Source organism: Podarcis erhardii, assembly GCF_964252035.2.
Source record: "Podarcis erhardii genome assembly, chromosome: 16".
NCBI lineage: Eukaryota > Metazoa > Chordata > Lepidosauria > Squamata > Lacertidae > Podarcis > Podarcis erhardii.
Window position 1 is genome coordinate 35,217,266 of NC_138514.1, and position 27,838 is coordinate 35,245,103.

Here is a 27,838-nt window from a genome sequence, read left to right on the forward strand (position 1 = left end):
ACACGAAAGCTCATACCTAGAACTAACTTAGTTGGTCTTTAAGGTGCTACTGGGAGAAATTTGAATGTTGTTTTTCTCCTGTCGTTTTATCTCCTGTCTGGCAAGTTGCCTGTTAATGCTTACTGGATTGATACCCTGGGGAGCCTAGCCAGTCTTAAGAGTCCTTAAGAGTCGGTCAACAGGCTCATCACAGCTATCTGCCAATCACCCATTCCCACCACCCTTCTGAGTAATACCCCTCCCCACCTTCTCACTATATAGAAGGGTCTGGTGACTTCTGTTTCAGTGTATCTGAAGAAGTGTGCATGCACACGAAAGCTCATACCTAGAACTAACTTAGTTGGTCTTTAAGGTGCTACTGGAAGGAATTTTTTGTTTTGACTATGGCAGACCAACACGGCTACCTATCTGTAACTGAACCTTAAGAGAGGATTTGTGAAGGAAAAGGCAATAGGGAGGCTCCTCCATTTGACCTTGCAGAGAATACACCTGGTCAGCCTGGGAGTCAAAATGGCTCCATAGCTGCTTTCCTGTGCAGCTTCAGACATGTGGCCTATATATGTACGTGTTTGCTTGGTACATTTATGAACCTTTATTATATACACAAGACCTTAATTTATTTATTTCACCCAGCATCTCCCGATAGAACTCGGGGGATGCATTGTCTATCTAAAACCCTAGAGCACTTGTTCCCAATGAACTAAGTACTACTGTTTTTCCAAAGCCAAGCCATGGACTCCCTACTTTTGAATACCTGATATCATGAGGACTGGCGCCTTGCTTTTACTTCTAAGGGGAAAGTTGGAACCCGGCGACAGTGCACATGAGAAGGTCCCAGGTTCGATCCCCTGCAATTTCCAAGCAGGGCTGGGAAAGGCTCCCTGTCTGGAAATACTGGAGAGCTGCTGCCAGTCAGTGTAGACAACACTGAGCCAGATGGAGCAATGGGTCTGGCTCAGTCTAAGTCCATTTCCTCTGTTCCTGTCACAAATCGTTCCCAAGCAGAGCAGCGCCCCTTTGTGGACCGCTGACTCCTCTAATGGCTTCTGGACTCCAACTCCCATCACACCTGACCTTTGATCTTCCTGGCTGGGGCTGATGGGAGTTGGAGTCCAGCAAGATTACGAGGACCTTCCCCATCTTTGCGTATTGAAAAAGTGAGCTCTTTTCCCCTCTTTACATAGCTAGCTAGCTTAAAACGGAGTCACATCCAGTGCCAGATTTACGTGCAGGCTGAGCAGGCCGCAGCCCAGGGCCTCCTAATCTAGGGAGGCCTTGGCCTCTTGCAAAAAAAAAAAAAAAAAAAAAAAAACAATTTGAAAAACAGGCAGATTTAACGACCTAGGCCAATTTGCTTGGTAACAGTAAAGAAGAGAACATGGTTTTATTTCTCGTGATCAGATGCTGCTAAGTTTGGACCTCTAAAGGTCTCTCAGTCCAGGGGCTCCAGTTGCTTCAATCTGGGGCTGGTCACCTGCATGGAAGGGTGCTGTTAGCAAGCCTGGGAGAACCACAAGGTACCCACGAGAAAAATGGGTATAAGGGGTGTTGGAGGATCCTATGAGGGGAAGTAGCCCAGAACAGGCAGGTGAACAAAGTGAGCATCCTCTGTGGTCACAGAATCCAGTTTTGTGTGTGGAGGCTAAATGGAATGGAGCATCAGAAGAGAGGGCATGGCTGGCTGGCTGGCCCACTGAACAGAAGCATAAAGGTAAAAAGGTAAAGGGATCCCTGACCATTAGGTCCAGTCGTGGCTGACTCTGGGGTTGCGGTGCTCATCTCGCTTTACTGGCCGAGGGAGCCGGCGTACAGCTTCTGGGTCATGTGAAGGAATGACTAAGCCGCTTCTGGTGAACCAGAGCAGCGCACGGAAACACCGTTTACCTTCCTGCCGGAGCGGTACCTATTTATCTACTTGCACTTTGACGTGCTTTCAAACTGCTAGGTTGGCAGGAGCAGGGACCGAGGAATGGGAGCTCACCCGTCGCGGGGATTCGAACCGCCGACCTTCTGATCAGCAAGTCCTAGGCTCTGTGGTTTAACCCACAGCACCACCCGCGTCCCGAACAGAAGCATACCACGCTGCAAATTTTTGTTGCTGACCCTCTGTATGAGTCCCTGTTTCTCACACACACAAACATACACAAAACAAAATAAAAAAATTCCTTCCAGTAGCACCTTAAAGACCAACTAAGTTAGTTCTTGGTATGAGCTTTCGTGTGCATGCACACTTCTTCAGATACACACGAAAGCTCATACCAAGAACTAACTTAGTTGGTCTTTAAGGTGCTACTGGAAGGAATTTTTTTATTTTGTTTTGACTATGGCAGACCAACACGGCTACCTATCTGTAACAAACATACACAGTCTGCCTACACACATACATGCAGTGGATTGTATCCAACCATGTTTTACTTGGGAGTAGACCCACTGAAGTTAATGGACCCAAGTTAGTCGCGCCCATTATTTCCAACTGCACTACTCTTCGCGTTTTGTCTTTGTCCTGGGCTTCCGCAAACCTTGTTCCCGAGAGCTAAGCAGCTGTAATCCAACTCCCGTCTAAGGTCTGCTATCTATAAAAAAGGCAAATATCTATATATTTGCTTCCAGCCTTGTTAAATACTGAGCGGGGCTCAGAGTCCTCATCTCCTCTTGGCTGGAGGTCCTCCCTCCTCGCCACCTGCCCATAGCTGTCAACGTTTCCCCCCCTTTTTAAGGGAAATTCCCTTATTCCGAATAGGATTCCCTGCAAGAAAAGGGAAAAGTTGACAGCTATGCTGACCTGACCTGCTTCTGACATTTCACTAAGCCTTGCCCCGATTCTTCTCAGGCATGAGGACTAGCCACTTGCTCCGAATTAGGCTCCGAGTTCCAGCACTCGAGGGCATTGCCTTCAGGGAACGCTATTATTCTTGACGGATGGTGGGGCCTGACTCAGAATTAAAAGTCTTATATATATATGTATCCTGTTTCGCTGGCTCTCCCTTGCGTGGAGGAAAGCTTCTCAAATGTCCTGGTCTTGTGACGGTTACTTTGGACATGCCCCAGGTCCTCGGAGCCAGCCTCCTGCAGATCTCTGCTCACGGCAGACTGGCCCAAACAGCTTGCCCCTCCTTCATCTTTTATTGGCTCGGGAGAGACTTTAATCATCACCCTTTAGCCCAAAATCGTAGGGGCATGAGGACAAGGAGGTCCGAGTATTCGGCTTCTGAGTGACGTCCGTTCTGCAGCTGTTAGACAAGTGCCCTCTTGGATCAGACAAATCAGGCGCGTCTGTTTTTTAAAAAAGGAATCCACCCGGGAGAGAGGGTCCCTTTCTGCTTATGGATCTCGGAGCATTGTCCATCCCTAAGAAGACATCCCTCGAGGATTCAGCCGCTGAACCACAGGCTTCCGCCCCAAGTTGCTGCAGGCAATTATGCCGATTTATTCCTTCCAACTTCTGGCAAGAAGCAAAGAAAATTTTGGTGCTGGCAGGGCCGCTGGTAAGACCCCAAATCCGTGGTTAAGATGCCAGTTCTCTGTGCTGGCAAGACAACTTCCTGCCCCAATCTGAAGCTGATATCTGCCAGCTTTTGTCTCCGCTCTGTTCAACCTGGGATAGCTGAGTCAGTAGAGCGCGAGACTCTTAATCTTGGGGTTGTGGGTTCGAGGCTCTCATGGTCCCTTCCAACTCTACAGTTCTATGTTTCTATGGACCTTGCTGCTCACAGTTAAATTGCTGAGAGCTAAGTCATGGGTAGGCAAACTAAGGCCCGGGGGCCGGATCTGGCCCATTCGCCTTCTAAATCCGGCCCGCGGATGGTCCGGGAATCAGCGTGTTTTTACAAGAGTAGAATGTGTCCTTTTATTTAAAACGCATCTCTGGGTTATTTTGGGGGCCTGCCTGGTGTTTTTACATGAGTAGAAAGTGTGCTTTTATTTAAAATGCATCTCTGAGTTATTTGTGGGGCATAGGAATTCATTCTCCCCTCCCCAAAAAATATAGTCCGGCCCCCCACAAGGTCTGAGGGACAGTGGACCGGCCCCCTGCTGAAAAAGTTCGCTGAGCCCTGAGCTAAGTTGATGGAGATGAACTCTGCTGCATAACTCCCATCTAAAGTCTGATTTCAAGACCTTAGATCTGAGCTATTTAGCTGCTCGAGTTTCCAAATGTAGGCCTGTTTGGCTGCCAAGCTAAAGGTGCCCATATTAAAGGGTGGGCAGCAGGATTTTAATTACCGCTAAATTCACAACGATGTCATTCCATTTTCCACAATCCGCACTATAAATTCTTCCCAGCACAATATGACAGTTTCTAGGGTTATATGTCTCCAAATTTCCTTTAATTGTTTTCCCCCAACAGACACTCATCCAGTTACTCGTATTTATGATCCATGTCGTCAGCACAATATTCTGTGGCCACCTTGGCAAGGTTGAGCTGGCTTCTGTCACCCTTGCCATTGCGGTGAGTGTTTTTAAGTGTGTGTGTGTGTGTGTGTGTGTGTGTGTGTGCGTGTGCGTACGTATGTGTTTTAAAATGTCCCTGGACCTCTGCCGAGTTTCCTCGTTGCATCTCTGAATGAGTCAACGTCCAATCAGGATGTGTGCCCAGAACGACGACTCATTCAGAGCCAGACAAGGGAGCAGAAGACTCCTTCTAGAGAGGGTCATTGTTGGCCTTTCACACACTTTGGCTGGATTAGTAAAGCATGCCTTGAATTTGGGAAAGAGCTGTAGCTCAATAATAGAGCACCTGCTCTGCATGCAGAAGGACCCGGGTTCAATCTCCAGCATCTCCTGGAGAGCTGCTGTGAGTCAGTGTTGACAGTATTGAGCTCGATGGACATTAATCAATGGCCTGATTCAGTATAAGGCAGTTTCCTATGCTCCTGTTTAAATCACCCATTAGTTTGCTTTAGAATGACGAGGAATTCTATCTCATTCTTATAGGATGGGTTCTAGCTCAGTGGTAGAATGCCTGGTTTGAGTGCAGAAGGTTCCAGATTCAGAGCCCAGGTCTGGGAAACACCCCCTGCCTGAAGCCCTGCAGAGCTGCTGCCGGTCAGTGTAGACAAGCAAGCCAGGCCAATGGTCTGATTCAGCATAGGGCAGCTTCCCATGTTCCTATTTTATTTGGAGCTTTTCGGTTTAGAAAACAGGTGGCTCAGCTTTAAGAAGCATGAGAAACCCCGAGAAGAGTTTGGCAGCTGAAAAGTTTAAGGGGTGGTTGTGTCTTCCCTGTGAGGAAAGGCTGCAGCCTTTGGGACTTACCAGTTTAGAGAAAAGTCGAGTGAGAGGAGAACAGGGTAGAAGTTTGTAGAATTATTCATGGCATAAAGGTAAAGGTAAAGGGACCCCTGACCATTAGGTCCAGTCGTGGCCGACTCTGGGGTTGCGGCGCTCATCTCGCTTTACTGGCCAAGGGAGCCGGCGTACAGCTTCTGGGTCATGTGGCCAGCAGGACTAAGCCGCTTCTGGCGAACCAGAGCAGCACACGGAAACGCCGTTTACCTTCCCACTGGAGTGGTACCTATTTATCTACTTGCACTTTGACATGCTTTCGAACTGCTAGGTTGGCAGGAGCAGGGACCGAGCAACGGGAGCTCACCCTGTCGCAGGGATTCGAACCCGTCAACCTTCTGATCGGCAAGTCCTAGGCTGTGTGGTTTAACCCACAGCGCCACCCGCATCCCTGTTCACGGCATAGAGAAAAGTTTTTCTCCCTCTCTCATAACGCTGCAACTTGTGCACACGCAATGAAGCTGAATGTGTGAAGATTCAGGAGAGATGAAAGGAAGGACTTTGTCACACAGCTGACAGTGAAACTACGGAACACACGAGGCAGTGATGGCCATCCACTTTGATAATAATAATAATAATAATAATAATAATAATAATAATAATAATTTACTATTTATACCCCAGCCACTCTGGGATGGCTTTAAAGAGGATTAGACAAATTCATGGAGGAAGAGATGGCTATGGGTGGCAGTGATGCTTCTAGATTCCAGGAGCTGGGAGCCACAGGAGGGCAGAGTTGCTCTTGTGCTCGGATCCTGATTGCAGGTTTCCCATAGGCATCTTGTTAGCCCCTGTGAGAACAGGATGCTGGACTAGAGGGGACATGGGCCTGATCCAGCAGGCTCTCCTTATGTTCTTAATAGTCAATAGTGGGCTTGATGAACAAATAATTTATCCTGCTCGAAGGCAGACAGCCTCTGATAATAATAATAATAATAATAATAATAATAATAATAATAATAATATTTATACGCCGCCCATCTGGCTGGGTTTCCCCAGCCACTCTGGGCAGCTTCCAACAAAGTATTAAAATACAGTGGTCTGTTAAACATTAAAAGCTTCCCTAAAGAGGGCTGCCTCTAGATGTCTTCTAAATGTCAGGTAGTTGTTCTTCTCTTTGACATCTGGTGGGAGGGCGTTCCACAGGGCGGGTGCCACCACCGAGAAGGCCCTCTGCCTGATTCCTTGTAACTTGGCTTCTCGCAGTGAAGACTCCAGACCATAAGATTGTGCCATTCTTTCTAGCATTCAACATTATAACCCCTCGATTTGTCTGCCTCTTAATTTCTCCCCTCTCTGATGGTCCCTAGGTTATAAATGTAACAGGCATCTCTGTGGGATTTGGGTTGTCTTCAGCTTGTGATACATTAATATCACAGGTGAGTAATGGCTGGCTGCCGCTGTGTGTTCGAATTCTGGTGTATGAAACATAGTCTGAGACAAGGCCAGCGTCAAGGTGTGTCTTGCTTGAACATTTTGAAAGGCTGGTCGCTGGGAGGGAATCAGTGCTGGGTAAGACCTGCAGGGAAAGGAAACTCTGAAGATGGGACTAGTTTCAGTTTTGTGTATAGTTTAGTAGCCGCAAACAGCTAAGTAAAATTTGTTACTTATAATCCAGACTCTGTAGATGATTTGTAAGCTTGCAAAATGCTACAAGAACCTGTAGCTCTTCAGAAGTTGCTGGACTACAACTCCCATAATTCCCCTGACCTTTGGCCTTTGTGGGACTGACTCTGGGATAACCAGCCTCATATAACCCACATCCTTAAATCTAATCAATGCGTGAAGGGGTTAGGACCATAGAGTAAGCTGTCCTGCTAGGCTTAACTAGGTCGCTCCCCTTCACCTTAGGAGGAACTAGGTAATCAAGTCTTTGTTCCCACCCCAGTCTAGCTCAGAAGCTCAGCATGTGAAGAGGCTAAGCTGGAGCAACAGCTTAGCTGCACAGCTCTCACAAGCCATTCTTGAGTTTCTATACCGATAATTTAGGAACTTTCACAGGAAGTTTTACTGCCTGTGCATTCCCCCCCCAATGCTGTATGGAAAAGCACATGAATTTGACCTTTGGAGAGTTTGTAAGTAAAACATTTTAAAGTTACTAAACCTGTGGTCTTTTTCTATGCTAGGGGAAAATGTGGAAATCACAAAGGCATATGTTAAAGCTCGAACAGCCTTTATTTCAATGCTTTAAGAGTACTTGCCCCAAACCTGGATCTTGGCATCCAGGGAATTATCATTTTATATCTATTATGCGAGTCAGAATCTAGTAATATCTGGAGGGCCACAGGCTCCTCACCTAGAGAAACAATGCCTTCTCTTTCTAGAACACCCCAGAGCAGTGAAGTATTTGAATAAAACTCCTGTTGTGAGTTACCTTTGTATCCAAAGGTTGGAGAGTTTCAATGATGCTTCTTCTTTTTTGGGGACCTTCACCCACACGCCCCGCTCCCCAGACGTATGGCGGGAAGAATATGAAGAGGGTGGGCACCATCCTGCAACGGGGGATCCTCATTCTGCTTCTCTGCTGCTTCCCCTGCTGGGCCGTCTTCGTCAACACAGAGCAGCTCCTCTTACTCATCCGACAGGACCCAGATGTCTCCAGGTGGGGAGAAAGAAAAGGGAAATCCTCCACCCAGCCGTTTATTGGACTTGAGGCTGATCATTGTGCATGCGATTTCCCCCCTTTCCCATGTCCACACACAATACCCCATATTTCCAAAGGTGGCTGGTGCCCACTCGGGCTGGTAGGGCGGAAGGCCGGGAGCCGAACAGCAGGTGGCGCCAAAACCAATGATAGGAAGAGGCAGAGTCAATGAAAGGCAGAGCCAACTAATTCTTGCTTTGCCACCATCTTGCTGTCTCCTGAGTTATACAAGGGCGAAACAGAGGCCACAATTGCACCATACGCTCAAAGCACCACGATACCACTTTAAATGGTGGTGGTGGTGGTTATTAAATTTACTACTAATTTATTTTGCTACAGGCAACTCAAAGCGACTTACAGAAACGAACAAGCACATCCACAAGTTGAAACCAGGAAGAAAAAGAAATACTTTAAAACATGCCACCCACTCTGAACAGCCCTAGATCATCAGGGATTCCCAAACATGGGTCTCCATCTGGTTTTTTGGGCTACAGCTCCCATCATCCCTAGCTAGAAGGACCAGTGGTCAGGGATGATGGGAATTGTAGTCCAAAAACAACCAGAGACCCAAGTTTGGGGAAACTCTACCCTAGATCATTAAACAGCAAAGGTCTGGTTAAAAAAAAAGAATGTTTTCGACTGGTGCTTGAAGCTATATAGCGATGGTGCCCGGTGAGCCTCCCCCAAAGGATCATGGGAGCTGTAGTACATTAAGGATGCTGAGCTACAATTCCCAGGGTTCCCTGGGAAGAAGGATTGATTGATTAAGCCACCCTGGGAACTGTAGTTCCGAGGAGGAAACCGGGGTCACCTAGCAACTCCTAGCACTCATAAGAAACTACAGCTCCCATAATTCTTTGGGGGGGCGGGAGGCCTGGTTCTTTAAAGTGGTGTAGGGTTTTAAACGTGCCCTGAGATTGAAGCGGGAGGACACAAAGAGTTGGGGCTAGAGTGCCCTTTTCTGCAGTCACGATGGCTTTGAAGTGAGGGGTTCTGGGATAGCTGTGGCATGCAATTGTTTTTCTTGACAAGGCTTCCCAGGAAAACGCACCTCTCAGCAATGCCAGAAAATAAAGGCATTGGCAGGGCACGGGGAGGGGTAGCTTCTGCGCTGTTATGATGGGATGCCCCCCCCCCCCAGGGATGGGAACAAATATCAGCTGCAGGATAATAAACTGCTAGTTTTGGGGTTTTGTTTTCTTTGCTCGTTTGTTTTCATTGCTCCAGGCTCACACAGGTTTACGTCATGATCTTCATCCCAGCGCTTCCCGTAAGTCTTCTATTCCATCCTGCTTTTTTTCATTTTCTCGGTGGGGTCTTTTAAGTGGAACGGGTGGCAGTTCAGTGCTGGGAATACCTGCTTTGCTTGCAGAAGGTCCCCCAGGTTCAGTCCTCTGCAGGTAGGTTTGGAAGCGGCCACTGCCTGAAACCCTGGAGGGGCAGATAGAACTTTTTTTATGTATGCCACAACAGCAGCAAGAATACTTATTGCAAAGTATTGGAAGACACCCGGGACTGGAAGATCTACCCACCCGGGAAGAATGGCAGATGAAGGTGATGGACTATATGGAACTGGCGGAAATGACTGGCAGAATCCGAGACCAGGGAGAAGAGTTGGTGGAAGAAGATTGGAAGAAATTTAAAGTTTATTTACAGAAATATTGTAAAATTAAGGAATGTTAGAAGGATGTTGGAATGAAGTTATGTGGTCTTAGCAGAAATGATATAAAGGATTAAGTAAAAATGGATTGGCAATTAGTGAAAGAGGAGAATGTAAAAATATAGTATATCAGGATAAATTTTTTTAGGATAATACAAGGATGGAAAGGATTTGCTGAAATATCTAATTGAACTAGAATACAAAAAAGGGAGGTGTGAGGAGGTCAAGGAAATAAGCAAAGGAAAGAAAGTTATGTAAAGGTTGGATTTGTGTGTTTTTTCTTTTTCTTTTTTCTTTTTTTTTCTTGGATTGTTTGTCTTTTTTGTAATCTTCAAAATTGGAATAAATATTATTTTTTTAAAAAAAAAACCCTGGAGGGGCACTTCCAGGCCTCTTGTGCCTCTAGAAGATATCCGCAAGGCAGGCTGTCACCCAACTGGTCAAACTTTCTGCTACCTCTGCTTCTACGAGGCAGCACAGGTGCTACATTGGTTGGATTGCCGCCTGTCGAAAGCCCCGTTTGTTTTCCAAAAGGGGCAACTGAGAAAAGGCGATACGTATAAAGAAGATAGATGCATCACTGGGGGAAGAGAGCATTAATTTGCCCCCACACCCCTGCTTTGGATCGCAGGTTGTATTCATTCCTCCTTGCTCCACAGGCAACGTTTATTTACCAGATCCAGATGAGGTACCTGCAGAATCAGGTAAGATGCTCTTTCTCTCGTTGGGGAAATAAAGGCAGGAAAGGCGGCTGAGCAGGCAGAAGGTTTCAACCCCCAGCATCTCCAGGGAGGCCTGGGAATATCTCCGCCCCGACTGAAGCCCTTGAGGAGCCACTGCTGCCAGTCAGTGCAGGCAATACTGAGCAAGATAGGCTGACTCAGTTTAAGGGGTGCAGACCCTACCAAGTGTCCCTGTTTTCCAACTGCCTCTCCCATCGTTCTGCCCGGACGCTGAGGTCGAGTGCTGATGGCCTTCTGGCGGTTCCTTCACTGTGAGAAGCCAAGTTACAGGGAATCAGGCAGAGGGCCTTCTCGGTAGTGGCGCCCACCCTGTGGAACTCCCTCTCACCAGATGTCAAAGAGAACAACAACTACCAGACTTTTAGAAGACATCTGAAGGCAGCCCTCTTTAGGGAAGCTTTTAATGTTTAACAGACCACTGTATTTTAATACTTTGTTGGAAACCGCCCAGAGTGGCTGGGGGAAACCCAGCCAGATGGGCGGGGTATAAATAATATATTATTATTATTACAGTAGTGCCTCGCAAGACGAAAATACTTCGTTCCGCGAGTCTCTTCATCTTGCGGTTTTTTCGTCTTGCGAAGCAACCCTATTAGCAGCTTAGCGGATTAGCGCTATTAGCGGCTTAGCGGATTAGAAAAGGGGGGGGGGAGCGAAAAAACTCGCAAGACTCGCAAGACGTTTTCGTCTTGCGAAGCAAGCCCATGGGGAAATTCGTCTTGCGAAGCGCCTCAAAAAACGGAAAACCCTTTCGTCTAGCGGGTTTTTCGTCTTGCGAGGCATTCGTCTTGCGGGGCACCACTGTATTAGGGAAATGTTGGTAGCTCAATGAAAAAGCACCTGGTTCATCTCATTGCTAAAATAATATCTTGTTTCAGAGGATCATCTGGCCTGAGGTTCTGTGTGGCATTGCTGGGAACATCGTCAATCTGATTGCAAATTATGTCTTCCTCTACCAGCTTCACATGGGGGTTAGGTAAATGAGGAACGGGTGGCAGGACGAACCTGCATTTTGAATGCACCACCTACCCACCTTTTTCTTTCTTTCATCGGTGGAACGCTAGGAATGAATTGCAAAATCCTTTGTTCGTATATATCAAGTCAAGGGTTTTGGGTGGGGACGTTCTTGGACAATCAAGGTCTCTGCAAGGTTGTTGTCTTGACAGCAAGCCCAGATCTGCAACCAGAAAGAACCTCTCTTTAAAAGACAGTTGGGGGGCAGTCTTACTTGCTCCTTAAATGCCTCCATCATGTCTGTGGAAGTAACACTCATTCCTCCTTGTCCCTGTTTCCTGCATTTCACCACATTTTTAAATGCATTTCCCCTTCAATTTCCCTGGTTAGCTTTTTAAAAATTTGAAGGAGGTGTACCGTATTTTTCCATGTATAAGACGAGTTTTTTTGCTAAAAAAAAATTCAGTAAAAAAATTGCGAATCGTCTTATACCCAGGTGGTTAAAAGAAACACAACTCACCAGTAGCGTTGAAAGCTGCAAAAAAAACCTCCAAAAAAACCCCAACACAACAATTTCCGTTCCAATAAAGCTCAACAAAGTTGCTCAGTTTGATGTTTAAAATATTGATTTCTTAAGGGTTCAAAAAAAGGGGTTTCCTTATACATGGGGGACTGAAAAATACGGTAATTATACCACTTTCAACAGACCCATTGTGATCTTCGGCCCTTCAATGAAGTGTGTGTTGCTTTTTTTTCATTCCCTCAGTTATTGCGATTTTTGGGAATGGACCCGAATGGTGCGAAGGGGTTGGCGCTTCCTGCCTGCACAAAGAAAGTCGGGGTGACCTCCTAAGGCCTAATTATGGGGGTTGCCAACCTTTGTAGGCATGTGGGGACATTTGGGTGTCTGTGTGAACGCTGTGGAAGGCATTCTCCTCTATTACTTCTCTTCCCTCCTTCCCCAGATCAACACACACACACACACACACACACACACACAACACCATAAGAGAGGATTTGGGTCTAACTCAAATCCAGCCGAATTCACCTGAGCCTTGAAAAGCAGTTAGAGAAATTAAGGATCTATATAACTTTGTAGCATGCAGAGAATAGCATTTATAGAGAAATCAGGGATTGGAACTGAGGGAAGTTGGGGGGGGGAAATGGGGGGGAATTAAGGATTATGTTTTAAGATAATATGCTTTGTTTAAATAATATGCTTTGTTTAAATTCCTAATAAAAATTGAATAAAAAAAAGGAAAAGCACCACAGAGCAGAAAGAGGGAAAGAGCGTCACTCTCTCAATTCCTAGCGAGGGGGGAATGTCACCCCCTTTTCCTACTTCATGGCCAGGGGAGCAGTGGGTGGGCAGGATCAGAGGGTTTGTGGGTGCCAAGGAAGGACCCCAAAAATCGGTCTCTGGCCCCCCACTTCATACGTTGCCAACCGTTTTACAACGCTCTACCTCGTAACGTGTCCAACCTGGCCCTCGCTTATTTGTAATCCCCCTCCTTTCCTCATTCCAGGGGCTCTGCCTGGGCCAACACTATCGCACAGTATTCGCAAGCCATTGCCCTCTTCCTGTACATCAAATGGAAAAAGCTTCACGCTGAAACCTGGGGAGGTAACCTGCTTGTTTCCCAACGCCCCCATCTCTTCTGAGTTTCCTTTCCCAGTTTCATGTTGGAAGTGCGACCGCAGGGATCATTCAGTTTGTAAATCAAGGGTTAATTCTGTTAAAGGCAGCTAGCCCAGAGGGAGGGGGGAGCTGTTGCTTAGCAACCATGCAGAGGGGCATGATCCTCCCTGGGGTAACACATGCTCTGATTGGAGGTGTAGTTTTGAGGGTGTTTCCTCCCCTCTGTTTGGTTGAATTTATCTCTGCTGTACACAAGACCTGCTTTAAAAAGGCAAAACCTCTATGTTTGGTTCTCTTCAAATTTATATGCTGCTTTTGTCCAGTTTCCTCAGTGAAGCGTTAGCAAGACTTTTCTCTGGGGACTCTATTATTTTAGTGACTTTGCCAGCTTTACGTACATAACAAATGTTGCCTCATCAGAAAATAGAATTGAAATCTGCCCTGTTTTTCTCTCCCTTTCTTCCCTGCTCTCTCCAAATCCTAGGGTGGTCCACCGAATGCCTCCAGGAATGGGACGTGTTTATGGCCTTAGCTGTTCCCAGCATGCTCATGACCTGCATCGAATGGTGGACCTTCGAAATCGGAAGTTTTATGATAGGTCAGTGGGAGGGGAGGTGTCATGGGCAGTGGGAGGGGCCAGAAGACCAAGCCAATCACATTGGAGCATGGCAATTACAATACAATACAGTGGTACCTCAGGTTACATACGCTTCAGGTTACAGACTCCGCTAACCCAGAAATAGTGCTTCAGGTTAAGAACTTTGCTTCAGGATAAGAACAGAAATCGGGCTCCAGTGGCATGGCAGCGGCAGGAGGCCCCATTAGCTAAAGTGGTGCTTCAGGTTAAGAACAGTTTCAGGTTAAGAACAGACCTCCGGAACGAATTAAGTACTTAACCCGAGGTACCACTGTATCCAGATCCAACTATCTGCACGGCTGGTGACATAATTGCACAGGCACCAATTGCAGCTCAGGAACTGAGGCAGAGACAACAACCAGTGCCCTGTTAACTTTTTATTCCTTTACACACACACACACACACACACACACACACACACACACACACAGTATTTATTTAGATTATCTGCGGCTCAAAATGTCAAATGTAGAACTTGGCTAACATTTTATATAATGAATTTTATCATGCAAATAGTAAATAATACATACCACCTCCTATTAGAAAAAGTAATACATACAGTGGAACCTCGGTTTTCGAGTGTCTTGGAAGCCGAATGTTTTGGTTTTCAAATGCCAAAAACCTGGAATTGCTTCTGTTTTCAAAAACGCCTCAGAAGTCGAATGTTTCAGAAGTCGAATGGTCTACGAGAATGGATTACGTTTGACAAATGCGGTTCCACTGTACCAAGTACAGATTCTGAAAAATAAAAAAGGACACCAACCTTACAGACATTTAAAGCTATGGAACTACAGTGGACCCTCGAGTTACGTAACTTTTGGGTTGCGAACGTGGCAAGCCTGGAAGTGGCATCTCCAGTTACGGACTTTTCAGGTTAAGTACGGACCCCCAGAACGAATTTAATTCATATCCGGAGGGTCCACTGTATTAGATTGACAAACACCGTACTTTTCTGTGTATAAGACTAGTTTTTTTTCTTGAGAAATCATGCTAAAAAATGGGGGTCGTCTTATACATGGGTAGTGAATAGGGTGGACATTTGATTGGTTGCTGCTGCGGCTGTTCGTGGCTATTGTGTGTGTTATTGGTTGCTGCATCAATGGGTGGTGTTGATTGGCTGATGCTGCGGCAATTGGGCGGGTGATTGGCAGCTTCTGCCAACGATGGGACAGACGGGGGGCGGATTTTGTGATGCGTGTGGGAAGATGATTTTCGGCAATCCCCCCCTAAAAAAAACTCAACAACCCTGGGGATGTCTTATACATGGGGACGTCTTATAGATGGAAAAGTACAGTAAATATCACCTCACATAACTAACAGCCTGTATACAGCATTAAACTATTTCCAAACAACAGGAGAGCAAGAAAATAAAAATATGGCTGATACTTTTTACTTTTTAAACTTCCTGCTCCCTGGTTATAAAGGGGTTTGTCTCAGTAGCACCTCACATTCTTGGGGAGACTCCTGAGAGCTGGAGAGAGATGCCTTAAGGGCCGCAATGTTTTGAATGTCTGAATGCTTTGAATGTGTACATGTCTAAAGCTCAGCACAGTCCTCTGTCACTGATTCCCATGTCCTGCCTTCCCTCCTCCCTCAATTCCCCCCCACCCAGGTCTCCTCGGTGTCCTAGAGTTGTCGTGCCAATCCATCATTTACGAAGTGGCCACAATCGCCTACATGGTAAGACCTACTCCTCAGCTGCATCATGTACAAATTATTATAGTGTTACATTTTGGGGTGGGTGGGTGGGGCAAGTCTGGACGGTGCCTTTGGGTTGCTGTGATCCTGTACAGCAGTGTTTCCCAACCTTGGGTCTCCAGCTGTTTTTGGACTACAACTCCCATCATCCCTAGCTAGCATGACCAGTGGTCAGGGATGATGGGAACTGTAGCCCAAAAACAGCTGGAGACCCAAGGTTGGGAAACTCTGCTGTACAGGTTAGGTCTGAGCAGAAGAGGAGGCTGAACTGGTCAGACCAGTTTCTTTGTAAGATAATGGCCAGCGAAGTGCCCTCATCAGCATCTCAAAAGAGCTGTGTTGCCATAGAGACAACGTGGGGGAGACTTTTCCCCATCTCACCTAGTCATCCTAGGAGGGAGAACAATAGGTTCAGTGGCAGGTGAATGCTTTTTTGTTTCAGCAAACTTTGGGGAAGTATGGATGTTGTTTTATTGCAGTTACTTTGTATTGTTTTAATAGCTTTTATATATGCATATACGTATAGGAACGCGGGTGGCGCTGTGGTCTAAACCACTGAGCCTCTTGGGCTTGCCGATCAGAAGGTCGGTGATTCAAATCCCCGCGACGGGGTGAGCTCCCGTTGCTTGATCCCTGCTTCTGCCAACCTAGCAGTTTGAAAGCATGCCAGCACAAGTAGATAAATATGTACCGCTCCGGCAGGAAGGTAAAAGGCGTTTCCGTGCGCTGCTCTGGTTCGCCAGAAGTGGCTTAGTCATGCTGGCCACATGACCCAGAAGCTGTCTGCGGACAATCTTTGGCTCCCTCGGCCAGTAAAGCGAGATGAGCTCTGCAACCCCAGAGTCATCCGCGACTGGACCTAACGGTCAGGGGTACCTTTACCTTATACATGTATATAGTTTTAATTTTATTGGTGTTTAATTGCTTTTTAATGATTCCCTCCCCCCTTTGTTTTTAGTGATTCTTGTTTCTGTCTGTAAGCTGCCTTGAGTCCCCATGGGCGTATAAATAGATATATAATTAGAATAATAATAACGATGGGCCGAGTGGGACTGCATGTGTGTTTGAGAGTTTTGGCTGATGGTGGAAAGAGGCTTGTCTTGCTCTGTGCTGGACCCAGAGCTATAACACGATCTGCTGGGATGTTCATGCTGTGAGCCCCTGCATTCGGTGCCCAGGTTGTCTAGACGTGTAAACAAAACCATATATCCTGAAATCTCCATCGACCTTCATTCTCTCGCTGCTCAGAGATCAGGGTTGTGCTGTATATCATATATTTTATGTATATATATATATGGGTGGGGCAAAAGTTGCAGAAACTGCCCATTGCATAAGTAACCCATGATATTATTTAGGAAGCATGGGTATGTTTTGAAGAATGCCAGCTTGAGATTTTTCAGGGCGGTGGTGGTTTCTCAAGGGTGAGATGTTTCCAGTGAACATACAAACACAATCGATGATCCCAAAAGCTTGGGTTAAGGTGTCAAAAGCAACGCTGTCCTTTCCAGATTCCGTTTGGGATCAGTGCATCCGTTAGCGTCCTGGTGGGCAACGCCTTAGGGGCTGGGAACTTCGAGGAAGCCCGGAAATCCTTCGTGGTCTCCATTTTGTGCACAGGTACGTGGAATTTGGGACGCGGGTGGCGCTGTGGGTTAAACCACAGAGCCTAGGGCTTGCCGATCAGAAGGTCAGCGGTTCGAATCCCTGCAATGGGGGAGCTCCTGTTGCTTGGTCCCTGCTCCTGCCAACCTAGCAGTTCGAAAGCACGTCATGTGCAAGTAGATAAATAGGTACCGCTCTGGCAGGAAGGTAAACGGCGTTTCCGTGCGCGGCTCTGGTTCGCCAGAAGCGGCTTAATCATGCTGGCCACGTGACCCGGAAGCTGTACACCGGCTCCCTCGGCCAGTAAAGCGAGATGAGCGCCGCAACCCCACAGTTGGCCACGACTGGACCTAATGGTCAGGGGTACCTTTACCTTTACCTTTACCTTTACCTTTACCTTTACCTTTACCTTTACGTGGAATTTATCAGCAAGCTCTTCTCGTTTCATAGAACTGCAGAATTTGAAGGGACCCCGGGAGCAGTCATCTAGTCCAACCCCCCGCAATGGAACACAGTTATTTCATCTCATACCATGTCCCCCTTGGCAGCCATTTTGTGACTGGCTCCCACATCGCTTTCTCGACATTCAAAATGGCCCCCCGAAGGGTTGCCAACCCCTGTTTTAACCCTTCTTGGGACAAAGAAGGCAAAAGCCATAACTTCTCCCCTCAAGGCATTGCAGGACAACTGGGCGCCAACCATAGGGTTAAACATTAACCCTTTTGGAGAGCAACAGTTACAGGGATTGCCACCTTTCTTCTGTTTGTACTCTCTGGCTTGTGTCTGATGCTAGTCCTACCTAGAGTAGACCCATTTAAAATAGTGGGTATGACTAACTTGGGTGTCTGTTAATTTCAGTGGGTAAAACTTAAACTTATAAATTCTCTTTGATCTTCTCCAGTGTTTTTTTTCCTGCTGATGGGCACCCTGACGGCATCCACAAAGGACGTCCTAGCTTATATATTTACCAGCGATGAGTAAGTCACAAACCATGTTTTTTAGGCTGACAATAATACTTAGCCTCAACGTGGTGCCAAGTCCACACCTTACATTTATTTTATTTTTTTAAAATAAATTTTTATTAAGATTTTAAAGGTTACAGAAAAAAAAGAAAAAAATTATATATATAACAGTCAAAGAAGAAAAAGAAAAAACAATACATCAAAAAACAGAAAAAAGAAAGAAATAACAAGTCAAACCTTTAAATCACTTACTTACATTCACTTATTTCCTTGACTTCCTCACGCCTCCCATTTTTGTATTCTAATTCAGTTAGGTATTTCAGCAAATCCTTCCAACTTTGTTTTTATCCTAATAATTTATCTTAATATACTATAATTTTACATTCTCTCTTTCACCAATTCATTTTTACTTAATCCTTTTCTACTAAAACCACATATTTTTTTTCCCAACATCTTTCTAACATTCCTTAATTTTACAATATTTCTGCAGATAAACTTTAAATTTCTTCCACTCTTCTTTCACAAGTCCACACCTTACATTTAAAGGTGCTACGATGTCACTGTAAACAGTCATGGCTTCCCCCAAAGAATCTTGGGAACTGTAGTTTGTTGAGGGTGGTTAGGAGACCCCTTATTCCCCTCACGGAACTACAATTCCCCAGGTTCCCTGGGAAGAGGGACTGAATGATCCACCACTCTGGGAATGATAGCCCGATGAGGGGGAATAGGGATCACCTAACAACTCTCAGCATACTGTCCAAAATCAAGGCCTCATCCGCAATATATATTTAAAGCAGTTTCATGCCACCTTCAATAGTCGCAGTTTTGGTATGCGTACGCACCTCGCCTGGCGTGTTCTGAGCGATGCCAATTTTTCTTCTGTGAAATCGGTATACCGTATTTTTCGCCCCATAAGACGCACTTTTCCCCCTCCAAAAATGAAGGGGAAATGTGTGTGCGTCCTATGGGGCGAATGCAGGCTTTCGCTGAAGCCTGTAGAGCGAGAGGCATCGGCGCGCACCGACCCCTCTCGCTCCCCAGGCTTCAGGAAGCTATCCGCAAGCCTTGCAAGCCCGGCAGGAGTTCCCGCGGGCTCACAAGGCTTGCTGGCAGCAGCCTGCAGCCCGAAGCACGGGGAGCCCTCCGGAGGGCGCCCCATGCTTTGGGCAGGTGTGCGCAAGGCTTGGGGTGGCAGCCGCGGCTGGGGGGGGGAATAATTTTTTTAAATTCATTCCCCCCCCCCCAAAATAAAACCCGAGGTGCGTCCTATGGGCCGGTGCGCCCTATAGGACGAAAAATATGGTATTTGCGGTGACTGCAATAGTTCTGTGAGATTTCCAAAGGTGTTCCTGGCTCAAAAAGGGTTAGGAACCCATGAAACAAGAGATAAAACACCGAGGGCATGCGGCCCTCAAAGTAGAAGAGGTTCCTTTACCCCGGACATCCCAATGACCCTGTGAAGAAGGCTGCTGTTATTTACCTCACCCTGCAGAGGGAGTGTGTGCTTGTCTGGAATAAGCTGAGGGGTCCATGAGTGGGAAACCGGGACTCCATTAAATCTGAGATTCCCCTGTTTATACTATTAGCCATAGCAGAGAGGCCTGAAATTCTGTGATTTCTTGTCATGCAGTAAGAACTTGGCGACAAGCTGCAGCATTGTTATTAAAAGGAGGGATTTCTTTGAGTTGACAAATTGGCTTATGAACAAAAAATAAAGCAAGACAAATGTTTCTGGGAACTTGGTTGGGGCAGAACGCAGAGTCTGGGGCATTTAGGGGGTAGAGGGGCAGTTTTAGTCTGGTACCTCGGGCACATTGATGTGGCCAGAACAGCCTCCTCAAAAGGCAGGTTGTTCCTTGGAATTAAACAATAAACATACAAGACGTAACCAGCTGTACGTTTGAAAAAATAATATATACTATTCATTGTATTGAATTGTAGATTTCAACAGAAGTACTAACTCAAAGTTCAATGAACAAAGTAGAAAACCCAGTGGATCAGTTTTTCCCTAATCAGTTTATGCATAAGGTCCATATAAGTGAAAGTGTCTATTCCACCTGTCTGTTCATAAAGTCCAACAATCCACATGAAAGATTGTTGCAGTTCCACAGAATCCTTTCACAGTGTCTAAGACAAGGATTTCCGGAATATTAGCCTTGTTTCGCCGTCTTGGGCTTCATCAATAGTACAAACTCTAAGTAATGCAAATAAATACAATATCGTAATCTCACACATTTTACAGCAAAATTAATATAAAAACCATCAACTGTACATACCATATATGATATCACAGGACAGTGGATCTTATAGCATAGTAGTAGCTGCTGTAAGCAATTCAATACAATGAATAGTATTAATAGCCGGTTACGTCTTGTGTGTTTATTGAATATGTGTCACGTAAGCAGAGGTTTGTTGTTGTTTTGCCCTTGGAATTAAACGGCACCCTTTCATAGAATCATAGCATTGTAGAGTTGGAAGAGATCCCAAGGATCATTTAGTCCAACCCCCTACAATGCAGGAATCTTTTGTCCAGTGTGGGACTCGCGACCCTGAGATTAAGAGTCTCATGCTCTACTCACTGAGGTATCCCTTTGTTTTCTGTCTCTCTGCAAATAGGGAGGTAGTTGAACTCGTAGCAAAGGTCATTCCCGTCTACGTCGCTTTCCACCTCTTCGAAGCCCTTTGTGTGAGTATATCCACCTTTAAGGGAAATAAGTTGGGGGGTGGTCTCTCATCTTGTTTAATAATAATAATAATAATAATAATAATAATAATAATAATAATAAATATTTATACTCCGCCCTCCCTGGCCTCAGAGCGGCTAACATCAAACGCATAACACATTAACATAAAATCAGGCAATCAATTAAAGTACACCCTAAAATCAGATCAGGAAGTTGAATTGAGGTTGGGTTGGGGTTTTTTTTAATGCTTTGCACAACTTACTCATTGTTCTCATGCCTTCTTAAGGAGAGGTCTAATCCAGTCCCAACAAAAGAAGAATGGATACTAAAAACTTACGGAATATGCAGAAATGGCAAAACTTACTGGAAAAATAAAAAATCAAGATAACAAACTTTTTTTATAAACGAATGGAAATGGTTTATTGAATATTTACAAATAAATTGTAAACTGATAAGAACATTGGCAGGATTATTGTAATAACCTGCGGTTTCATAAAAATATATATTTAGATGAATAAATGAACAAATATAGTTAATTTGGATATGCAGAAAATATTAAAAATAAAGTTCAGGAACTGCAGAAAGAGGGGGAAGGAAGTCAAGTTTTTAAATGTTAAAATGACAGTAAAATTTTTGAAAAGAATCAGGGCTTGGCTCTGGAAAGTCACAAATAATAAGAGAGCAGGAGAAAAGAGTTTTAAAGCTCTCTGCCTTGTTTTTTGGGGGGCCAAGGCCTTCTTGGCACACTGGCTCCAGAAGGATAGAGGTGAGCTCATGGGGACAGTTTTTGTTATACGCTTTTTGTTGTATTTTGCATTTGGTTAAAGGGGAAAATGGAAATTGATGGTAGAATAAAAGGAGCATTCCCCGGGTGCCTAGATATCCGGGTTTGGGGCAAGTACTCTTTGGTGAGAAAACCCCAGCATAGATTTAAAACCACAAAGCATGCAGCAAAGTGTGGAAATATAGGCTCCCAAAGTCCCCCACTTCCCTTCGCATAGAAAGAGACCAAATGGTCTGTAAGTTAAAATGCTTTACTTACCAACTTTTCCAAAGTCAGATTCATGTGCTTTTCCATACAGCAGCAAGAAAACACAGGCAGTATAGTTGTTACACTGTTCCTGAATTATTTGTATGGAAACTCAAAGATGGATCGCTAAAGCCATGCAGTCTAAGCTTGGAGCAGCCAGCTTAGACCTCCTTACTGGTCAGGTGGAAGGGAAAGACCAAAGAGTTTGGTCACCCTTCCTCCCAAGGGGCGGGTGTTGTAACCTAGCTAGGCCTGACAGGACAGCTTACTCTATGGTTTTAACCCCCTCCATGCATTTAGAGTGGTTCTATGAGGCTGGATGTAGGCGGGTGGCGCTGTGGGTTAAACCACTGAGCCTGGGGCTTGCCGATTGGAAGGTTGGCGGTTCGAATCCCCGTGACAGGGTGAGCTCCCGTTGCTCGGTCCCTGCTCCTGCCAACCTAGCAGTTTGAAAGCACCTCAAAGTGCAAGTAGATAAATAGGTACTGCTCCGGCGGGAAGGTAAACGGCGTTTCCGTGCGCTGCTCTGGTTCGCCAGAAGCGGCTTAGTCCTGCTGGCCACATGACCCAGAAGCTGTACGCCGGCTCCTGAGGCCAATAAAGCGAGATGAGCGCCGCAACCCCAGAGTCATCCATGACTGGACCTAACGGTCAGGGGTCCCTTTACCCTTTTATGAGGCTGCATATATGCCACACCTTGTTGTGCGTATGGGCTACCCCCAGAAGGTAAGCCCCGTGTGAGACGCAATCATATTGTAACCCCTTCTTCCCCTCTTTGCAGTGTACCACCAGCGGGGTCCTGCGTGGCACCGGGAAACAGAAGCTTGGCGCCATCTTCAACGCCGTCGGGTACTATGCCGTGGGATTGCCGGTGGCCATCGTGCTGGTTTTCGTGGCCAAAATGGGACTCATAGGTACCACTCTTAATACCAAGTTCGCTCATTGGTCCGTCTGGCTCAGTATTGCCCACACTGATTGGCTGTGCCTTCCTGGCACTTCAGGAAGGAGTTCCTATTATTCTACCTGGAGATGCCAGCGGGGATCAAACCTGGGACCTTCTGCATGCAGGCCAGGCGCTCTGCCCATGACATATACCCCCCGTTGACCCTTCTGTGTGGTCTCTCTCCATCTTCTCCCTCAGGCCTCTGGCTGGGCATGTTGATATGTGCCCTTATCCCTTGCATATGCTCTATAACCTACATTGGCCGGATGAACTGGAAGCAGGCGGCTGAGGAGGTAGGGAGATTTATAATAATAATAATAATAATAAATTATTTATACCCCGCCCATCTGGCTGAACTTCCCCGGCCACTCTGGGCGGCTTCTAATCTAAGGTTAAAAACAATACAGCATTAAATATTAAAAACTTCCCTAAGCAGGGCTGCCTTCAGATGTCTTTTAAAAGATAAGATAGCTACTTATTTCCTTCACATCTGAAGGGTGGGCACCACCACCGAGAAGGCCCTCTGCCTGGTTCCCTGTAACCTCACTTCTTGCAGGGAGGGAACTGCCAGAAGGCCCTCGGAGCTGGACCTCAGTGTCCGGGCAGAATGATGGGGGTGGAGATGCTCCTTCAGGTCTACTGGACCGAGGCTGTTTAGGACTTTCAAGGTCAGCACCAACACTTTGAATTGTGCTCGGAAACGTACTGGGAGCCAATGCAGATTTGCTTAAAGGGTGGGGTTTTTTTCTTTTCTTTGGGGGCCGAATTCCCTGTGTCGGGGGCAATGTGTTGGCAGCGAGCGGCGCCACAGGCAAAAGTGTTACGGATTAACTGATCTGGAGCAAAGACCACTCTGCTTCCGTTTTCCCTGTAATAATTTCCCAGCTGGATCGGGGCAAAGGAAGCCCATCTAGCCCAGTCAGGAGCCCACAAGCACAGCAGCAAAGCTCCCCCCACTCACGACCCCATGTTGGGAGAAAGTTTCCTGCACTGCAGGGGGGTTGGACTAGATGACCCCCAGGTACCCTCGCAGCTCTTCAATTCTCACGATTCCACGATCCGTGGCCACCTTGGCTCGTAGCTGCCGACGGACACCTCTGTGGATTCATCAAATTCTCTTTTGAAGCCACTCAGATCAGAACCAACAGGTGAAAAAGGAACAAATGCATAGGAAGAACGGGGCAGTGTTGGGGGCCACATAAAATGATGTCAGGGGCCACATGAGGCCCACCTAGACAGCAGGAGCTATGTTGGAGTAGGAAACAATAAGATGGCCAAGGAGAGTTAATTTTCTATTGTTTCTTTATCCTGTTTTTATCTTGTGAGTCACTCCAGGGTAAAACTGGAAAATTATTGCAAGCGCTGAACATAGAAGCTGCCTTACCTTGATCCAGCCCCTTGGTCCATCCAGCTCAGTATTATGGACACTGGCTGGCAGTTGCTCTCCAGAGTTTGTGGCAGGGAGTCCCACCCCCCACAGCCCAACCTGGAGATGCTGCCAGGGACTGAAACTGGCACATTCTGCATGCCAAGCAGGGACTCCAGGCACTGAGCTGCGACCCTTCTCCCTGCGGAGAGGTCCTAGAAACCTTAAAAAAACACACCCAAATCCCTGGCTGCACAAAGTGCTACCTTAACGAACTGTCTGGATCCGTCCTCCAGGCTCAGCACCGTGCAGGATTGACCCAGAGGCTGCCCCCGGAGGGTTTGAACTCGGCTCCCGTCCCAACCAAGATGGCTCCTTCTTCCGGTATGGAACACGGGTTTGTTTTTTTGCTTGTTTGATCCTCAAGGGAGGTCCAGTGTCTGCTGCCCTCAGAAGTGTGGCCGCTTTTCGACTGCAAGGCTTAGAAAAAGGGGAACCGGCGGCCCTCCTTCAAAGCCCAAGGGTAGCCTCAAAATGCCCATTAACACCAACCCCACAGATGCAAAGGGAGGGGGCTATGCCGTTGGGCTGCTGACTTGGTTGGTTTTATAAAACATGGGGGAAGTCATGTCCCCCTTCCTCCACAAACTTATTTTAACCACCTGCTGCGCTGTGGCACAAAACGGTCAGTGCCAGGGCTAGATTTAGGTTTGATGAGTCCCTAAGGTAATGGGGCCCTTTGTATGTCCAGATGTCCTTTGTCAACACCAAATCACCGCTGTTTTTTGTGTTGAATATATGCTATTTGGTAATTTATGGACCTAACAGGTATCTAAAGCCATCTTCACATAACAAAAGGCTAGCAGGCGGGGCCCATTATTTACATCATAGGAGCCTACACAACACAAAACCCTGTTGCTGTATGTAGGTTTTATTTTATCTGTTTTTTATCTTATATTTTGGAAACGTACATCCAGGTTTTTCCCCCCTTTATATTTTGGGGGGGCCTCCAAGAGAGGTGGGCTCTGAGCTATAGCCTGTTTAGATTATACGTAAATTTGGCACTGGACTCAGTGCGCCTGGTTTTTTCGTCCAACGTGGGGCTCGAACCCTGAGACTGAGGAGTCTCTCGCTCTGGCCACTGAGGCGCAACGCTTCAGAAAACATACGCAGAAATGGTTTCTGAAGGTGAATCGTGGCTGGAACCTTGTATGCCACCATGAAGGATATTTGACCATGTGCTGACCCCTTGACAGCGAGCGAAATTCAAGCGAGGGCAGAGTGAGGAAAATGGATGGCAGAGGCCTATATGGTCCAGCATTCTGTTCTCACAGCAGTTAACCAGATGCCAAGCTGATAGTCGTCTCTCTCTCCTTCTCCGCCTGCTGCAGGCCAGACGGACGCTCAGAACGGAGCCGTCCTCCTTAGTTTCTCCAAGACCGACGGGCCAACCTACCAGCTCCAGCTGCAGAATGAGACGGTGACAGGCCTCTCCACTGTGGGAAAAGTCCTGACTACAAGGCAACTGATAATCCAGAGGGGACTAGCTGTTGCAGCTGCCGTCATCATCCTAGCCATCGGTGTCACGATTCGGTTCTTCACCGTTAAAGATTAGGGATATATTCAGACATACCCCCCCCCATTTGGATTGGTCCAGGAAGGAAGGAAGAGGGAGGGGGGTCCTGTTTGACTTAGAAGCAAGAAACTGGACCCCAGAATAACTGGGCGTAGGGCTGTGTTTTGATGTCATCAGTGAGTGCAGGCCGGACTTGAATCCAGGACTTGGTGGTGCAAGAAACTCAGCTCTGGCTCAGAGAGGAATAGCCACACTGAAGCCTGACAGATGTCACTGTGCTACATTCCCATCATCCCTTGCAGTTGGGGGCCATGTTGGCTGGGGCTGATGGGAGTCGGAGTCCAACCATTGCCTACCTCTGGCAGGGCAGAAACCATGCTGCAGAGAGGAAGGGCTGCCTCTCGCTATGTTCTGCTCAAGAGTTGACTCAAACTGAAATGAATGGGCCTCCGTCAGCTGTGCCCATTAATGTCAATGGGTCTACTCTGAGTAGGATGCAACCATGAAACGATATCAATAAAGCGCTCAAGGCCCAAAGGTCAAATGAGGAAAAACTCTTAATCATTAAAAAGCTTCAACCCACTCTCGAGTTTAATCATGTTATATTTGCAGCTTGCGTAAGTTACAAGGATACACCCACATTTCTTAAACATACAGAGAGAGAAATATATCCATCTTCCCATATAAAATATTTTGATAATAATTCTAAACTCACGTCAGTTCTTTCATTCTCTGCATCTAAAATACTTTATGTAAGAAGTGTTTATTTTTTGAAGGGGAAAAGAATGAAAGGAAGAGAAATCCTTGGAAAAGGTCAGTTGGAAACAAATCTGTAGGTCGCGCTGGTTGAATTTAATCCACCTACCAGCACAGAAATGGGATGAGTCAGTTGTAGTGAATCAAACCAGCCTCCACTGGTGCCTTCCAGAGGGTCGGGACTACAAGTCCCATTGGCCTCAACCAACCCGATGGATTTTTTAGTCCAAAAACATATTGGAAGATGCCAGGTTGCGGGGAGGCTGTATTAAAACGCCCATTTTGGAAACCTCTCTTTTAAAACCCTTTCTCTTCTCCTACCTCTTTGTAGTGATCTCTGGGAACTGTAGCTCTGGGAGGGGAACTTGGAATCTCCTAACAAGTCCCAGCACCCTTATCCAACTACAGCTCCCATAATTTTTATTTTTATTTTTTTTGGGGGGGGAAGTCATGACTTTTTAAAATGGCATCACAGTGCTTTAAATGTGATGGGGTTGACATCTGGAAGGCCACAAGTTCCCCACCTCTGGGCGTCAAGGAGTGCGGACTGAAATTGGTCACACAAACACACCCTAAGGCCGCTTCGCTGGGCTCATGTCACTTTGCAAGCCAAATCAGACTGGGCAGCTGGCCTGCAGCCCGTCTGTATTTTGCAGGACTCCCAGCTCCAGATCAGCCCCAGGCAGCCTGGTCAGGGATACTGGGAGTTCTGCATCGTCCAGAGGTTCTCCACTTCCACCAGATACAAGAAGGTATTTGGCACAGAGTCAGGCCAGAAACCAGCCTGCTCTCTTGCACAGCGCCCTTTCGTTTTGCAACGGGACAACTGCCCATTAGCTTCTGGCAGGCGATACCCTAACCTTCTCTGTAATCCTAAACAGGCGCAGAAATTCGTGACTGTTTCTGCATGGACAACTCTGGGACAGAAGCAGTTTAAGGGTCCAAATTTTCACCAGGAAATTTCCCCTTCTGAAGGGGAGTAAAGGCGGATGAGGACTAGCCTCATTATAGGCCTTTTGGAATATACACCCCGTGTCCCATTATTATTTGATTTGTTTAATTATTTAATTTGGGACCAGCACCCCATTTATCGAAGGCTTTCATCTGTTTATTTTCTGTACAATTACACTCCTTCCCAAAACCACAACCCCATTTTGATTTCAGCCTCCTTTTGGAGCATTTCACGTTCCTCGTTTCTGATTATTGATTATTATTTCAAAGACAACCTAAGCCAAAGAGGCGAGACGGGGACTGATGTATCAGCCCATCTGGCACAGAGCAAGGCCACTTCGTTCTTTTTAAAAAGCCTCAGACATTTTTGTGTGTGTGTATGAAGAGCCCTTCAAGAACAACAGCGACAATATTGACAGCGCTTTTCGGTTTCGCTGCCTAAAACGCCCTCGTTTACAGCGGGAGGCTGTGGGCGCAGACTGTCGCTCAGATCCTCCTCTTGACTTTTTAGTGTGCTTAATGATTAAAAAGAAATGGCAAAATTCCTTACAGAAGTGTGCTTTAGCAACCAGCCCCCTTAACCCGGTGAGAACAGCTTGTATAACACGACTTGTTCCGTCAATGGTGTCGGTGAACCCTGGACTCAGAAAAACGCGACCTGGAAGAAAGAGAGAGAATTGAATGCCATTAGCTCTTTGAATCTGCGGTGT

General features: G+C 46.5%; 2 protein-coding genes across 8 annotated transcripts in view; one reads left to right on the plus strand and one right to left on the minus strand.

Annotated features, from left to right (window-relative positions):
- The first annotated feature begins 425 nt into the window (after positions 1–425).
- On the plus strand, positions 426–26,480 carry LOC309331716 (multidrug and toxin extrusion protein 1-like). 6 transcript variants are annotated; one of them, XM_081844153.1, is made up of 18 exons: positions 426–565; positions 3,290–3,485; positions 4,346–4,447; positions 6,594–6,662; positions 7,737–7,885; positions 9,155–9,197; positions 10,247–10,291; positions 11,209–11,306; positions 12,811–12,908; positions 13,408–13,521; positions 15,173–15,240; positions 16,767–16,875; positions 17,762–17,837; positions 20,439–20,508; positions 22,318–22,450; positions 22,678–22,772; positions 24,142–24,229; positions 25,237–26,480. In XM_081844153.1, exons 2-18 carry the CDS (start codon positions 3,324–3,326, stop codon positions 25,458–25,460), a joined length of 1,743 nt encoding a protein of 580 aa, XP_081700279.1. In that variant the 5' UTR covers positions 426–565; positions 3,290–3,323; the 3' UTR covers positions 25,461–26,480. The 6 variants fall into 6 exon arrangements, with proteins under 6 accessions (XP_081700279.1, XP_081700275.1, XP_081700277.1 ...); XM_081844149.1 differs by lacking the exon at positions 426–565 and adding an exon at positions 1,326–1,719; XM_081844151.1 differs by lacking the exon at positions 426–565 and adding an exon at positions 1,326–1,711.
- ALDH3A2 (aldehyde dehydrogenase 3 family member A2) overlaps positions 25,995–27,838 on the minus strand; it is a 36,938-nt gene continuing 35,094 nt past the window's right edge. For both annotated transcript variants that reach the window (XM_081844201.1, XM_081844200.1), the window contains one exon: positions 25,995–27,786. In XM_081844201.1, coding sequence (XP_081700327.1) covers positions 27,772–27,786 — 15 coding nt within the window. In that variant the 3' untranslated portion in view covers positions 25,995–27,771. The remainder of the gene's footprint in view (positions 27,787–27,838) is intronic.